The sequence below is a fragment of the Amphibalanus amphitrite genome, unplaced genomic scaffold (assembly GCF_019059575.1).
Source record: "Amphibalanus amphitrite isolate SeventyFive unplaced genomic scaffold, NRLGWU_Aamphi_draft 000171F_arrow, whole genome shotgun sequence".
NCBI classification, from domain to species: Eukaryota; Metazoa; Arthropoda; class Thecostraca; order Balanomorpha; family Balanidae; genus Amphibalanus; species Amphibalanus amphitrite.
Genome location: NW_024881666.1, coordinates 217,494 through 234,673, shown reverse-complemented (window position 1 = coordinate 234,673; position 17,180 = coordinate 217,494). Strand labels below are relative to the sequence as shown.

At 46.5% G+C, this 17,180-nt stretch overlaps 1 protein-coding gene across 6 annotated transcripts in view; it reads right to left on the bottom strand.

Annotated features, from left to right (window-relative positions):
* Nucleotides 1-17,180, bottom strand: part of LOC122383716 (serine/threonine-protein kinase mig-15-like) — a 396,652-nt gene that overhangs the window by 367,001 nt on the left and 12,471 nt on the right. For all 6 annotated transcript variants that reach the window (XM_043370438.1, XM_043370439.1, XM_043370441.1 and 3 more), the window contains exons 2-4: nucleotides 15,567-15,632; nucleotides 15,379-15,435; nucleotides 12,925-12,969 (exon numbers count right to left, since the gene is read on the bottom strand). In XM_043370438.1, coding sequence (XP_043226373.1) covers nucleotides 12,925-12,969; nucleotides 15,379-15,435; nucleotides 15,567-15,632 — 168 coding nt within the window. The remainder of the gene's footprint in view (nucleotides 1-12,924; nucleotides 12,970-15,378; nucleotides 15,436-15,566; nucleotides 15,633-17,180) is intronic.

Genomic DNA, 17,180 nt, shown 5'->3' with positions numbered 1-17,180 from the left:
TCATCGTGAACTTTCAGATTGACTTTAAAAAGTCAACAAAAAGTTCAAAATTGGGGGCCCTGGAAGCAAAATTTTCGAAAAAAAATCGCGTTTTACACCACATCACTAAAAATGTTATAACTTTTTTTTGACCGATTTTGATGAAACTTCAGGGGACCCTTCTTCATGAACTCCTTGATGGGGCTTCATATATATTCTGGTATTTTGGATATTTAAAAATCATAGGCGGATTCAGGTAAGCTAACTTGGGATGATGTTTTGAGTTTTTGTCATGGTATAGCATGTGTCTTATGACATGATGCGTTATATATCATGTAAAATATGCAACGTGAGCACAAAATACACGCTTTCGTTAAGCATAGGCGGATTCAGGCACGCTAAGACGGGAGCAGTACATTGATATTACCCCCTTTCTCATGTATCTGGATCCGCCTATTCCAATATTTTCATTGTACAACGACGTCACATAGTCTTTAGGCGCATACATATGACGGGTGGTGCCACTGGTCACCAGTATAAACCTAAGCAAGTCGCTGCTTAGCGGTAAATGTCGAAACAGTTAAATCTGGGCCAAAACTACCCCCGAGAAACTCGTGTCCTGGAGACGCCTCTGCGCAAGCTAGAAACTCAAAAATTTAACACAATGTGTCCAATGAATAGCAAGGAAAAGTCAACAAATTTCGAGCCCCTAGCTTAAGTCGTTTTTCGTCGAGAGCAAAAAAAAAACACAGGTGGGGGTCGATTCGCCCCCCCCCCCCAGTAATATTTTGTTTTGATGTTTCACGAACTTCTGACAACAAAAAGCGTGGGGGGGGGGGCTATGATACTGCTCCAGAGTCTAGGACCTTGCCAGAAAGCAGTTTTTGCGATATAGTTTTCTATAAACCCATAAAATAAAAATTACTATAAACCCAACCAGCTCGGCACGACGACCTTATCATTACATAGGCGGCGGAACGGGGGGAGGGCACCGGGACACCGTGCCCCCTTGATTTTGCCATTTTAACATTAGCCCTATGGGCGTTGCATGGATAGAATGGGCAGTGCCCCCCCCCTTAATTGAAGGTGTTTCGCCGCTACTGCTTACTCTGAAAAGTTTTGTCTACAAATTCGTTACGGTTTTACGGAAATACATGAAATTACTCTTGGAAACGCTGAACATCCTAAGCAATGGGGCAACAATGTCGAAATTTGTCTACAGACCGAATTATACATGCCAGGTATATAATTTTTTCGGATGGAAGTAAAAGTTACCATTTTCTTATCAAATTTATGTTTTACTGATTTTGAAGAAAATTACGAAGGGTAGATTTTTGAAAATTTTCCATGGATTAGTTCCACCAATGATTCATGAATAGAGGCTAGAATTATTTCATTCACTTATGTCAGATATCGTAAAGGTGGGGGCGGCCAAATTTTTACGAACGAGCGAGCGCAGCGAGCGAAGCGAAGTGTTTTCAATATAACGGAAAAATCTCAGTATGAGCGGCCCGGCCCGGCCTGTAACGCTTTTGAGAGGCTTATATCTCAGCAACTGCTAGACCGATTGGCCTGCGGTCTTTTTTGCTGGGTAGCCCCATCCCTTCCACCCCGTAATTGACTACTTTTGATACATCTCAGTGACCGTCGTGGCACGTGCCACGTGAAAAGTCAAAGGTGTTCAAGTTGTTTTGCAAAAGTAGTGATTTCTCAGCAGTCGCTTGGGCGATTGTTTTCCAGTAATTTTTGTAGAGTAGCTGCATCCCTTCTACCAAAGGTCGGATACTCTTGATCTATGTGAGTGACCCCCACTGCACGTGCAAAATACAAAAAGAAGAGGTGCCAAATTTGTTCCCATTTCAATAACTCGGTAATTACTGGGGTCATTTCGCTGAAACATGGCATACAGGTAGGCACCCACCAGGCAATGCATTCCCATGTGTTGCTACTGCACGTGCGCACGTGCAGGGGGCGCTTCCAGATCTCGAGAACGGCTGGGCCGATTGCGCTCAAATTTGGTACACGGTTGGGGGCCGGTTAGTAGGGTGCCGTGCAAATGTCAGTTTGGACCCCGTTTGCACGTGCGCACGTGCAGAATGCCGCTTCCAGATCTCAGGAACGGCTGGGCCGATTGCGTTCAAATTTGGCACACCGCTAGCGACCGGTTAGAAGGGTGCTTTGCACAAGCCCCGCCGGAAGGACCCTCTCGCCCTTCCGCACGTGCAGGGCTCACTATCTCGCTCGCTCGTTCTTCGCCCAAAAGGCGTTTTACTGGTATTATAGTACATTTTTGTCACCGACGCATGTTAAAAAAGTTTAGTTAAATTTTTGTATAAAGGTGGCCTGCTGAAAGCCAGAAGCGCGAGAGACGGTTAATTTCAGTCGATGCCAAAACTCGGAAATGCCTATCAAAACCCATGCATAAAAACACGGCGGTTAATATCATTATACGGCAGTTTTCTTCTCTTCAAAAGCTCCCTCGGTTGAACAATGCATTCGATGACTGAAACCTCAATAAAAATCCGGTCATGGAAGCTTGTAGCTTGCTTGGCTTGTAGCCAGCTTGTAGCTTGGAATAAAGTGAATTGCGAAACAGGTGGACAAGTGAATATTGGCAAGAGCACAGCCAACCCGCGCCCCATAGGGCTACCGGCGGACCCTACCACCCGTAGGGGGGGGGGCCGTTTCGCCCCCCCCCCCCCTAAGATCTCGGAAAGTTACCGGCCGATTTTCAAAATTCAAACGGCGTTTGATAGCCCTACCCGGGAACTACCTTGTGACCAAATTTCATTGACCTAGGTCAAACCGATGACGTCACAGGTCAGGTCAAAGGTCAGATTTTCACCGTTCACAGGCAATTCAAGAAATGTGCTGTGAAATCGAGTAAATTGGTAATTTATTGAAAACCATCGATGGTATATTGTTCGTCAAACACATACTTTGCTATCTGAGGTCACTGATACCAGGTCAGGTCACAGCGAGGTCAGGTCACCGGGGGTCACAATATGAATGTGTCGTGTGATACATGTTTTATGGTCCATTTTACATGACAAATGCGATTATGTGGGTTAGGCAGCCTTTGGGGCCAGCCTAGGTCACGTTTTGGTGAAGGTCAGGTCAAGGTCAGGTCAAATTAGGTCAAATTTCAAAGTTGATATTTTTGCATAAAATGGGTATCCATTCGATGCAACTCGTCACGGGGAGTCTAATGGTGATCTTTGTTTTGCTCTACGAGTTCTAGAATTGCCAACAATTGAGTTTGAAAATTTGACGTCATCATTTTTGAACAGTTTTTTCGCTATAACTTGGCCAAAAAACGAGGTATCGATCTGAAATTTGGTATGTAGATAGAAGACGGTAGGTACTATCACATATATTCCGGTTTTTTCGAAACTCAAAAAACTTTTTGGATTTTTTGGCTAATATATCCAAAAAAATGCTTTTTTGATTTTTGGGGATCAAAACTCAAAAATTTCAAAAATCCGAGATAGCAGTTTTGTAGCCCTGTCAATTCTAAACCTTTTATGTCTTGATCATTTTTCTGTATCCTCAAAGCTGTAGGCCTGACAGGTCTTCTCGCGAAGGTCTTTTTTCGGTCGAAAATGACAGAACATGACGTCACTCTGACGTCATTTGTGGCCAACCTATCACAGCCTCTGGAAAAATTTTTGGTCACAATGTGTAAAATTGATGCCCGGAGGGATCCTGAAAGTTTGGTGGCGGTATCTCCAGCCGTTTAGGAGATATCTACCGAAAAGGACAGGGGGGGGGCGTTTCGGCCCCCCCCCCTACGGGGCGCGGGTTAATGTGATGACTTATTTCAAATTTATTTCAAAGAGATGGATTAGCAGAGATGGTTACGCATAAATTTAGAAGGCAGGTTTCGAGGCACATGTAGTTCTCAAGAGCCAGTGAAAAGAGCCATTGACGATGACCCTTACAAAACGGGAAGAACAGCACTGCCAGGAGCCAGTGTTCGTAGTAAGATCGACGCTTGTTATCATAGCTTCATGGATATTAGATGTCAAAATATAAGAAAGAGGAGAGAACGCAACGACAATTTCCCACTAATGAAGACAAAGCATGTCTCCGCAACGCCTACTCCTCACTCGCAATTACTTCGTAGCATGAATGTCTAATAAAAGTAACAGACGCGTCTCGCATGTTTACCAGGAAATATCTGAGAAATCGGGGATTAATTTAGAGCAAAATACGACGTGGTAGGCAATATACATTTTGTATAGGTATAGTGAGACCAAGTGGTAGATTAATTTCAATATTCGCCCATCGTGTGTTAAAGGCCATTGGCAATAATTTTCATTATACGCCCAAAGCTTTACCCATTTGCTGCCCCCCCCCCCCCCCTATCTTCCGTGCCCCTCCTTGATGCCGAAGCCCAAAAGCAAACTTTCTCAGAGATGCGTTGGTGCTCGGTGCCAAAAAATTACTATAATAAATTTAATTGCCCGGTCCGAATACTATACCAGCCATGATACGGTCGCTTTTCCTCAAGGGTGTTTTCATTGAATGTGCTCGCAGGCTCGCACATTCAATGCGAAAATTTCACTCATTTCATTCGTGCAATTTTCGAAAATAGCATCCTCACTCCGTTCGGACGCTATTTTCGATAAAATAATGTCCTCACTCCGTTCGACCCTTGGGAAAGCGACCGAATAATGTCTGGTATAGTGTTCGGACCGGGCAATTAAATATATATTATACTGCCGGCCAAATTACCCCATCCTCCCTTACCATTCGATGCGTATTGACGTGCTGATTTCAACGGTGTTTTTATTTTTGCGCTATCTTTATTAGATCAACTTATAAACGGGCAACTTTTGACGTGTTTTAGCAAAATTTAACATTTATACTCCCCAAAACCCCCTAAATGTTGACCTAGAGTCACCAAATTTGCACAAGGGCGGGATTTCCTATGGACCCACCTACCCTGTAAATTTGATGTTTTTAATTGCCATATAGGAGCCAATCGCCAGGGGGTCGTACCTTCCCCCCCCCCCTGGCCGTGCGCGTTTATAAAAAAAACCGCGCCGGGCTGATTTTGCTTGCGTTTTGCTCGCGTTTTGCCCACGTTTTGCGAGCAGGATCCGACATGCCAGATCGTGTATCCATACGTTTGCCCATGAAATGGGTAGCACGTTGGGTCGTTACAAATTATCAAAATGTAATGTACTCTCTTTTACATGCAAGTATTATGTGAGAACGAACTTATGGGACACCCTGTATGGCCGCTTTTTGACGTGTTTTTCGATCTGAGACCGGCTAATCGTGTTCCCAAGAGACTGAAAATAACCATGTTCTACAGAAAGACAATGGCGCGATTCTACATAATGTTAAATGGATTTTTTTTTTCGTTGTTAATTATCAAATGAATAGTAGCAATACTTCATTGGAAAGCTCAACACTGGTGCTATTATCGGTCTTTGCATCGCTATTTCATAGAAACACGAGAAATAAAGTTTTTAGGCCTTTGAATATTGACTTACTTTTCATCGACAGGTTCGATCCCTATCATCACCAGTACCAACAATTTTCCGGGAAGTCAGGATTGTGCAGATATTTGAGCAGAATTGTGGAGCTTTGTCCATGTTCCGGCACTTATATACAAATTTCAAGAAAAACGCTATTTTATCAGCGTGAATTGGGCCTCAAAAACAGCAAATTGTCGATATAATGAAGAAAAAAAGTATAGTCTAGTCTCTCTTGAAAGTATCGCGACTCTGAGGGAAGGCGCCACCTGTCCCAGCCGCGGTTGAGCGGAAAAGTTTGAGAGCCACTGGTAGAATTGACCGAAGCCTGACACGCGGAGGCAGCCAGCGCAGCGGGCCGGGCCGAGGGGAGTGCAGTTGCGGACTGCGGAGGGATAGGGGGAGGTGGCAGTCGCCATCCGGTAACTTGTGATGGCAGTAAGCATGTGGTCAACGGAAGCCACCCTACTCGCAGAGGATTTGTTGAGATCTGTTTCATTGCAAAGTTAGCAATTTGACCCGTCATCGGCACGACTGCCCTTTTTTGGTAATATCCGGAAACCCGTGCCCAAATACCCAAAAAGTAATCAGTTGCACCCGCTAACAGAATGCATCCGAGCTTGCACATGCACCCGCGAGCGGATTTAAAAACAATAATTCTCTCTCTGGCCAATTCGCCAATTCGCTCTCTAGCCATTGGCGCCCACTAAGACAGACCAATGAGCGCCCGGCTGGTGAGCCCAAGAGGCACCGGTATCCGCCTGGGGCGGGGGACGGGGTCAAGGGAGAGCTATACGAGCATGACCTTTGGCCGACCTCCGCTTGTTTTGACCCAGCTGTCAGCCGCTGGGGCCTGCGTCATATAGCAGTTTTCCTTCTACCGCTGCACGATAGGACCGCGGCCGGAATTAGCGCGACATTGGTGGATTTGGCGACCTTTCCCAAATTAAACTGTGTCACGTAGTTCAGAAATGTCCATGGACCACGAATCTGCAAATATTTTTCGTCCATAGTGTACAGCGTCCGCGCCACATCAGCCCAAACACAAAGTTTTGTGCCAAGCATCGTAGACCCGTTTTCGTACGGAGAAAAATAGCAGCTAATGTAGGTAAAAAATATATCTATTAGACGGCTTTATCAATATTTTCGACGTCTAGCCTGAGAGTTTAGACCATGGGCTACACGATGGAAGAAAAAAACTCAAAGCGGAATAAATAAATACGCTTCAAATGATAAGTTTTTTTGGTGCTTTAAAAATTGTGAGTTAATTTTACTGTTATAGATATTCTGGAATGCCGATATAAAAAGTCCCGCAAGGTCCCGCTGTTCTTTTATCAATATGGTGTTTACCAATCAATTGCCTTTCAGAAAATGTATAATTTAGCTGCGTCAGCCTGCGGCAGCGAAAATGAGGGGCATTTTTTACTCCAGGTCGCCGCGGCCGGGAGCCGCGAGTAACAGAACCTCAGGAACCGAACAAGGTTGCCAAGTAGGTACCAACTATATTAAAGTTTTGTCCGGACATATCCATACCTTCTATCGGAGTTTCTGATACACTTTTCTGACCCGTAATAAATTTTTTTATATAGTCATGTAGGCCATCAGATTCCCAGCTTCACGGTTTTGGTGGCTACGTTATTTGCTTATCGGAATTTCCGGTGCCGTCATGACCTGGCCTGACAGGTGCTGCCGTCTTATCACGTGACCGAGCGGAGTCGAGGTCAGGGCAGGTCAACCGATTAATTAATCAATTAATTAATGAATTAATTAATGATTAATTAATTAAATTAATCAGAAATTGCTTAGAAAGCACACCGATTACCATTTTTATGATTCTACCATCCTTTTCATGTGAAAAGCGGGCACGAAATACGAAAAAGTACCGATGTCGCGCTAATTTTCGCTCCGGTCCCATTGAGCGCTGGCGTAAAATCGTGTTACAGCGTATTTTCTATGACACAGGCCATGACCTCACTACTGGGGTCCTCAAACTGAATGGAATAATTCGCTGAGCCGCCGCAGCCCAGGACGCGATACTTTCAAGAGAGACTATACAAATGATAGCACAAGAGAGCATCTTTAGCTCCCTAACAACCACCTAGCAACGGAAGACGAAATAGTAAACAGCTCGTGTTGATATCAGGTACTCCAGGGTATATTGAGTGAAGGGTAGGACGAACTTTGGTAGGAATTTCTAGTATAACTACTAGAAAACCTACTATATGTGTTCGGGACTAGCAAAAAGTTAATTCAAACTAGAATATGGTAGCGTTTATGGTTGGCAGTCGTGACGCGCACGTGACATTCATTTCTTAACCCGCGCACCGACGGGGGGGTGGATATCCGCCCCCCCCCCCCCCCTGAGGTTTTTCACGAATAGCGGGAAAACCGCGGCGCGTAGCGCCGCGAAATTTGGTATGACTATTCTCTCATCAATTTTACATATGGTGTGCAAGTTTGAACCTCCTAACTTTCAAGGTCAGGTCACCAGGTCACTTTGAATGACCCAACCTCAAGTCACTTTTTTGCAACTTTGTCACCGTGCCAGAGCTACAGTAGATGTCGGAGGCCTTTGAAAGTCGCAGGATGTTATTAGGTTATTAGTAGCTACAATTTGCATATCTCGGAATTTTGATATCGGTGACCTAAGGTCAGGTCAATTTCGCGACCTCCCCATTATAAGTCAATGGGGGAAAAATCAACTCCCTGTTTTTACCACTAAAACGGGTCGGAATGGCCCCATATACCATACATGACTTCATATACGATCAACCTTCACTACCTTGAGGTCTGTTTTGCTGTTGGGCAGCTGTGAGGTCATGTGACGTCATCAAAGGTCACCAAAGGTTTTTGGCCAATAACTCCGTACAGGAACAAGATACAGACGCGTGGATGGTCTCATTGTGTTCAGCTCGTCAAGACGCATCGAATGATATACATGATGACCTCGAGGTCACGTGACCTGAGGTCAACCTTTGACCTTGACCTTTCGAGGTCAACATATATATCATTCGATGCGGATTGACGAGAGGATCACGATGATGCCCTTAGTTTGTTCCTATCTTGACTAATTCGAAAGTTATTCGAGAAAACTCTCCATATCTAGCGCCGCCATTTTGACTTTTTCGACCCCTGTGACGTCATCTTTGACCTGACCTGAAAATGACCTTTGTAAAAATTGTAGGTCTTGACCGTGCGTATCCGATGCCGTTTACCGCTTGTCGCTATCTTGCTTCGTTCTCGAGATCTCAGGGGGGGGGGCGGTCATCCGCCCCCCCCCCCCCCCCGTCGGTGCGAAGTTGGCGCAGACCCCCGTCGGTGCGCGGGTTAAATCTCTTTAATAACCAGTTTTAGAGGCCGATAAGTGGGCAGATACATTCAATTAGCTGTTATTGATTGATTATACGAACATTCAAGAATCTAAATCATTCAATTCAAGCCAAAATCACTCGGCGCTCCCAGGATTCGAACTCACGACCCTCGGATGTGTAGTCCGATACGCTACCGACTGCGCTACCGAGGACCGCGCACCAACGATCGGAGAGGCGAGTGGCGGGTGCTGGGGTGCAGAGAAATCTTTACCCTGTACGCCGTAGACGATCGGCTGGGTTTCGTGAAAAATGGTAGAGGAATTGTCGAAAGAAAATTCATCGATCTATGTATCATTTGAGACTTAGAACCGTTAATTTCTTCAAATGATGACCGAGATATCGCTCGCCAAAAATAGGCCATTTAACATGTAAACCCTATGGACTGGTAGGAAATGTACGCCGTGGAGCAGCAGTGCTACCAACTGACTTCGGCGGGGGTCGAGGTACTCAGCCTTTGGAGGATACTAGATTGTCACCATACTGGGCTTTATATTAAAATTTGCATACCAGGATGGATATTTCCAACTAAGATGATTTTTTGCGATATTTATATTTATTGCCTTACTTTTTTTCGAAAAACCAAGACATTCAAATTTCATGATATCAAAAATGATATTGTGATAATGAAAACCAAATTACAAAACAAGTAAATTGCTGAGATCATTCCTACTAAGCTTGGTCATACCCCTAATTCAACATACCCTCAACCCTGATATTGATCGCCAGTGACGCATTTAGCCAGAAACACGTGATCGACTGCATCGATGTGGATGAAAAAGGAGCGCTCAATAACCACTTTCCCCAAATTTCAAAACTAAAATTTGGCCGCTTGTGCGATTTACTACCAGTAAAACGCCTTTTGGGCGAAGAACAAGCGAGCGAGATAGTGAGCCCTGCACGTGCGGAAGGGCGAGAGGGAACTTCCAACGGGCTTGTGCAAAGCATCCTTCTAACCGGTCGCTAGCGGTGTACCAAATTTTAACGCAATTGGCCCAGCCGTTCCTGAGATCTGGTAGCGGCATTCTGCACGTGCGCACGTGCAAACGGGGTCCAACAAACTGACTTTTGCACGGCACCCTACTAACTGATCCCCAACCGTGTACCAAATTAGAGCGCAATCGGCCCAGCCGTTCTCGAGATCTGGAAGCGCCCCCTGCACGTGCGCACGTGCAGTACCACCTTAACCGCAACACATGGGAATGCATTGCCTGGTGGGTGCCTACCTGTATGCCAAGTTTCAGCGAAATCGCCCCAGTAATTACAGAGTTATTGAAATGAGAACAAATTTGGCACCTTTTCTTTTGCATTTTGCACGTGCAGTGGGGGTCACTCACATAGATAAAGAGTATCCGACCTTTGGTAGAAGGGATGCAGCTACTCTACAAAAATTACTGGAAAACAATCGCCCAAGCGACTGCTGAGAAATCACTACTTTTGCAAAACAACTTGAACACCTTTGACTTTTCACGTGGCACGTGCCACGACGGTCACTGAGATGTATCAAAAGTAGTCAATTACGGGGTGGAAGGGATGGGGCTACCCAGCAAAAAAGACCGCAGGCCAATCGGTCAAGCAGTTCCTGAGATATAAGCCTCTCAAAAGCGTTACAGGCCGGGCCGGGCAGGGCCGGGCCGCGCCGCTCATACTGATATTTTTCCGTTATATTGAAAAGACTCGCTTCGCTCGCTGCGCTCGCTCGCTCGTAATCAGCGTAAAAATAAGCACACTTTTAGGTTAATACGCAAATTTCAATCTCAGTTCGCGACCCCCAAAATCATCATCGATTTCAATATTTTAGCACCATTATTGGAATCATGAGCAGCGAAATAATAAAAAAACACTGACCTATTTGGTGACTTTTCCTAAATGCTCATTGCGCACATCTCAGCAAAAAAAAAATGCCGGGTCAGGTCAGGTCAGGTAACCAGAGCGGGTTTGTTGACCCCACCTCAGAAAAGTTTGCAAACACGTCAGAGCTCGAGTTTTTCACGAAGTTATTTCCTCTCATCAAGTCTTCAAAACAGTACCTGCAGTATGTGTCGTTTGTATATCTCAAAATTTTTTATCTGTGACCTGAGGTTAGGTCAGAGTCGTGACCTTTACATTGCAAGCCTATGGAAAAGTATTGAAATGCGACCTGCACCTCGAGTAAACGAGTCAAAACCACCCAATTCTTTAAGAATTATGCAAAATTATCTTATCTGTAATGATCCAGGTGCCATTTACTGACAGGGACACCGGAGAGGGTTATCTGAGCCGAGATCATGTGAGGTGATATCTACCATACATCAATGCTCACAATACTTACAATATTGACAATGCTTTTGCTTACAACACTTACAATACTTACGATGAGACCAGCAAGCACTCTGCCGTTACAGTTCTAACTTCTGTTTCGAAAAACGACGTTACACACATTCGCTGCCAGCATAACATGTATTGTTTGACAGTAACAAAATACAATTGACATCTGAACCCCAAACGGACCGCCATCCACTCAAATTTTATAACCCTGACCGGTCAGGGGGCGAATGGAGGTCATTTCCTGGGCATTACACTCAGCCCTTGCACAAAATATCTCACCTCACAGTGATCATTACAACAATAGCACCGACTTGATAGTGGATTTCAAAGTACTTGCATCAGCTCTTCCTGCTATTGCAGACGATCATCTCCTCAGGGTAATGTTGTTCGGGACATGAACGAAGATCGTTTTCGGAGTTTCATAAGTGCTACTGCAACAGCCTGGCACAAAACAGGACTTGTACGCTCTTCTCTGCACTTTGCCCTTCAGTATATCACAAAAGAATTGTTTAGAATCCATCTTACGCTTCTTTCACAGTCTCCCTTGCCACCGTAGGGCGTAGATAGATTGCTGTTGCTGGTAAGTTAAGGCACGGTAGATAGAAATTACCTCGGTTCTCAACGCCTTAAGTTATTTTCATAAAAAGAACAAATAAATGATCAATAAGATGACAGGAATGTAAAAATTTTAATCGTAAAGTAGTCCAAATAATGGAATGAGCTTCTGCTTTTCAGCATCCTCCGATTCATCATCTTTATCATTTGAAAATTCGAGGTACATAAAATGTTTATCACGCGCTCATGTTAAGTGGGAATATAGTACACGGCAGACACATCAATTTTTGACACTGAACATTTCATCCGTAAATGTTTTAACATAATTTAAAGTTAAAAACAGCGCGAATGGCAGAGTGAAGCAAACAACATCTTTCACCCATTGATATCACATGTAATCTGTGGTGCGCCAGATGCGCCATTATTTGTCAACCGCAGAAGGTGACATGTGACGTAACAGCATCAAGAGCATCTTTTTTCAAGAACTTTTCAAAACAAGTTTCCTATCTTTCTTCCCCCATTTCTCTCAGCTTATTGATTTTATGAGGCAATGGTATGCACCATAAATTCTGTGAAAATAGTTTGATCATTTTCATGCATTCTTAAAAAATCGAGTTCCCAACCCCATTGGACAAACCAGCACCGACACGCCAACAGTCAAAAACCTTATCATACCACTATCGTTGCAAACCCTATCGTTGCAAAACAGGGTCGCTCTCGCTCTCGCTCTCGCTCTCGCTCTCGCTCTCGCTCTCGCTCTCGCTCTCGCTCTCGCTCTCGCTCTCGCTCTCGCTCTCGCTCTCGCTCTCGCTCTCGCTCTCGCTCTCGCTCTCGCTCTCGCTCTCGCTCTCGCTCTCGCTCTCGCTCTCGCTCTCGCTCTCGCTCTCGCTCTCGCTCTCGCTCTCGCTCTCGCTCTCGCTCTCGCTCTCGCTCTCGCTCTCGCTCTCGCTCTCGCTCTCGCTCTCGCTCTCGCTCTCGCTCTCGCTCTCGCTCTCGCTCTCGCTCTCGCTCTCGCTCTCGCTCTCGCTCTCGCTCTCGCTCTCGCTCTCGCTCTCGCTCTCGCTCTCGCTCTCGCTCTCGCTCTCGCTCTCGCTCTCGCTCTCGCTCTCGCTCTCGCTCTCGCTCTCGCTCTCGCTCTCTCTCTCTCTCTCTCTCTCTCTCTCTCTCTCTCTCTCTCTCTCTCTCTCTCTCTCTCTCTCTCTCTCTCTCTCTCTCTCTCTCTCTCTCACCTTCTTCAGCACATTGATTTCCAGCTTTATCTCCTCCTCCTCGTCCTGCGGGAGCGACACACGGTTCGGTCAGCTCCATACCCGAGCCGAAGACGCTGCCAACTGAACTGCCGGCTAACTGCCCGTCAGTACCGTCAGTGTACCGACCCCCTCCCCCGTACCGTCAGTACAGACCCCCGTACCGTCAGTACCGACCCCATCCCCCGTACCGTCAGTACCGACCCCCTCTCCGTACCGTCAGTACCGACCCGCTCCCCCGTACCGTCAGTACCGACCCGCTCCCCCGTACCGTCAGTACCGACCCCCTCCCCCGTACCGTCAGTACCGACCCCCTCCCCCGTACCGTCAGTACCGACCCCCTCCCCCGTACCGTCAGTACCGACCCCCGTACCGTCAGTACCGACCCCCTCCCCCGTACCGTCAGTACAGACCCCCGTACCGTCAGTACCGACCCGCTCCCCCGTACCGTCAGTACAGACCCCCGTACCGTCAGTACCGACCCGCTCCCCCGTACCGTCAGTACAGACCCGCTCCCCCGTACCGTCAGTACAGACCCCCGTACCGTCAGTACAGACCCCCTCACCCGTACCGTCAGTACCGACCCGCTCCCCCGTACCGTCAGTACAGACCCGTTCCCCCGTACCGTCAGTACAGACCCCCGTACCGTCAGTACCGACCCCCTCCCCCGTACCGTCAGTACTGACCCGCTCCCCCGTACCGGCAGTACTGACACCTGGGGCATTCAACGATAGATCGTACCACTTTTTTCCAATTTGACACCCTCATCTCTCGGATTTTAACGATAATTGGTCTAAGGGGTAATCAGGGGCTCTGAATCCTCCTGCGGCAATTTCAGGCTTATCAGATGAGTAGTTTTTGAGTTATAGTGTATAACATGTTTTGGATCTTGCGTTACAGCGCCAAGTTTGGCGGGCTGTAACTCCAAGACGGATAATCCAAATGCCAAATGCTATACGGCATTGAACTTGCATTGAAACAAAGAATAATATGCATTTTTGAAATTTTGAAATATAAACTATTTTTGATATATAACACCTCGAGCTTCCTTTCATTTGCATTTTTATGCCTTTGGGACCAAATTTTTTTGAATTTTTATTTTCTTAAAAACATTTTTGGATCATTTTTAAGTAGTATGCAAAAAATTAGGAAGGTGTTCTTTCTCTAAATGTACTTATTTTGCGTTACCGTAATGGTCTCAAATTGTGATTTCGGGAAGAGAGCCTACAAATGGCGTGGTAAAGCTGCCTAGTGACATCACTGGTTACTGAAAGTTCAATTGAAGTCATTTGTGCCTGACTTTTGCATTGTTGACCTTGCGTGACGTCATTCGTACGTCACTAGGGTCATAAGAGTTTTTCGTCAATAACTCTCGATCAAATTGAACTAGAGAGACGGGAAAGCTACCAATGGACTCGGGAAGACCTTGCGAATCGAATGATGTGCAATATGATCTCATTGACCCAGATTCGTGGCCTGACCCGACTGTTAACCATCTCTGTGGCGGCGCTGTTTGTCCAGCGCCGCGCTGGTTGGCTTTGCCGCGGACTCGGCCGGTCACGTGATGCCCGGGGGCTGGCTGCCGGCTGGGCCGCCCGGTCGGGGAGCGGAGCCAAGTACACGGCAGTGTGCTGACCCGAGGTCAGCGACTTATGCTGACCTCACCAGAACAAACAGTATACCATTCGACGCGCCGGAGCTAGGCAAACACAAAGGTGCTAAAATCGCGGCTCTGCGACCATTTGTTGCGATGTTATCTACCAAAAGCCGGACCCGTAATTTGGGTCACTTGAAATGACCTCAGGGTTCACCAATGAACCCCAGACCTTAAAATGTGGTATCATTCGATGCATCTTGTAACGGCGCACTTGCTCGTTTTTTTCCGCAAGGTTCTAGCTCCATTAGAGGCGAAACGGCGAGCTGGGGTCGTACCGACCCCCCGGAAACCCATTTTGTATGCATTAAAATGAGGAACTTATAGAAAGAACACCTTTCTAATTTTTTGCATGTCGATTTTAAATGACCTGAAGTTTATTTTGAAGAAGTAAAAATGGCAAAAATTTTGGTCCCAAGGGCCATTATAGACAATTTTGAAAAATATTCCGACTTTTTTCAATATGTAAAGCTTTTCTTTCCAATTTTAAAAAAGCTGTATTAATCCTTGCTTCATCGTCAGTTCAAAGCTGTTTACCGTTTGTTCCTTGCTTGGCTCGTTTTTGAGTTATAGCTCCTCAAACTCACCCTTACAATCTGAAGTTTAGAAAATATTATGCAATATAACTCAAAAAGTTTTCATCTGAGAAGTCTGATATTTTGGCAGGTGTTTTTGGAGCCTATGATTACCCCTAGTACCAATTTTCATTCAAATCTGAGGGATGAGGGTGACGGGCCTGGTACGATCTATCGTGGAATGCCCCACCTGTCTCTGATTCTCACCTCTGTGATGTCCATGCATTTGATGGCAGCCAGTTGTCCCGTCTTGGTGTGACGGCCCTGCGAAGTCGCACAGGCCGGGTCAGCACCGGGCGAAGGAGAAGGGGCACAACACACATTCGTTATGGCTGAACTGTTACTGAGAGAGGGGTCCAACAGGCGGCCGAACCGGGCCGGGCCGCTTCCCTCACCTTGTACACCTGTCCGTAGGTGCCATTGCCGATCACCTCTATCAGATCGAAGATGCCGGCCGGGTCCTGTAATGGCACAGAGCAGGTCAGCTGCGAGCGTGTCCCCACGGCACGGCACCCAGCACAGAGTTGGCTCATTTCAACCAGTGCATGTTTAAACTGGTCTGAGCCATGGCTAAACCGGTCCGCATTAACTAATAAATAGTTCCCAGAAGTTTGCAATGTATTGCATGTAAATGGCTAAAAACAAATTTCATAGTGATTGAACCGGACTTGTTTTGTGACATAATATGCAAAGCATCTTTAAAAACATTCATAGGCGGCGGGACGGGCAGGGCACCGGGGCGCGTATTCGCCAACTGTATTACACGAATCGGCCGACCAGCTAGCGCCATCTCTTGTGTGACGTCATTACCATCCAGGACAGGAATACATCCATTGAGGCAATGGGTCTGTTCCAGTCGCACTTCCTAACACCTCTAGACTCCTCCAAGATTGCTTCCCTGTTCCAGTGGCAGCTCTAGCCCCTACAAAGCCAAGGAGGGCCCAGCCAGCCTCCTCTATCTTGCTCTTGGAGGAGTTTAGAGGCGTTAGGAAGTGCGACTGGAACAGACCCTAGGTTTGACTTCAAGGTTAAATTGCAAACAGCACTTCCGACCAGTAAGTCGTCGTACCCTAGCATGTTGTGCGGGGCCGGCCCGCCGGCCGCTCGGCCGGGGCGCCGGAAGGGCGGTCTGCGCCCCGGCGCCCCGCTCGGGCGGTCGGTGGTCAGGGGCGCTGCCCCTACGAATGCGTGTGTACTGTGTACTGTTTTATTTTCCATTTTCATATGAAGAAGTAGGGCAGCGCGGGCGGGGGCAGGAGGCCCGTCTGGAGCGCCGGGGAGGTATCCCACAGCTCTCCCCGGCAGGGGAGGTACCCCCCAGCTCTCCCCGGGACCGGGATGGCACTATGTAGCTTGAGTGTCGTCCCGGTCTGGCCAGACGGGCCCAAAAAATCATCATCATGTGTTCACTTTTAATAACTATCCTGTCTCTGTTGATATGATGAATGTGTGTGTGTGTGTCAGATGATGTAAATAAAAAAAAAATAATAAAAGTAAGTCGTCGTAGCCGAGTGGTTAGAGTCTCGGGCCAGTGTCTGAATGGACGGTGGTTCGATACTCACCACGAGCGGCAGCATTTTCTGAACAAAAGAAAAAAAAGTCGGGCATAGAAAATCCTTTTTGGCCGCCTACGATTACGTTCACAGCCATAGCATACGCCCAAGAAATCATGGCAAGTATTCATCCCATGAAGGAATATGTTGCAAAAAAAAAAATGTTTGCTGTATGCAGTTATGTACTTAAACTAACAAATTTGTTACGGCAGTGTCGATATTCGTGACATCAAATCGTCGGGAGATCGAGACGGCTTGCTTGAGCTATTCCGAAACGCGCCCGAATGACAAAGGATTCCCGTGTTTTTTTTTTTCGTCGATCAGATTAGGCGTATATTAAATTAATTACATGCCGTGAGCACTGAGCATGCAGCTCCTCAGCTCCTCTTATTTTGATATAAGTATCGACAAACATTGGTCAACTTATAGTTCATTCAATAACGCGTCTCGACGAGA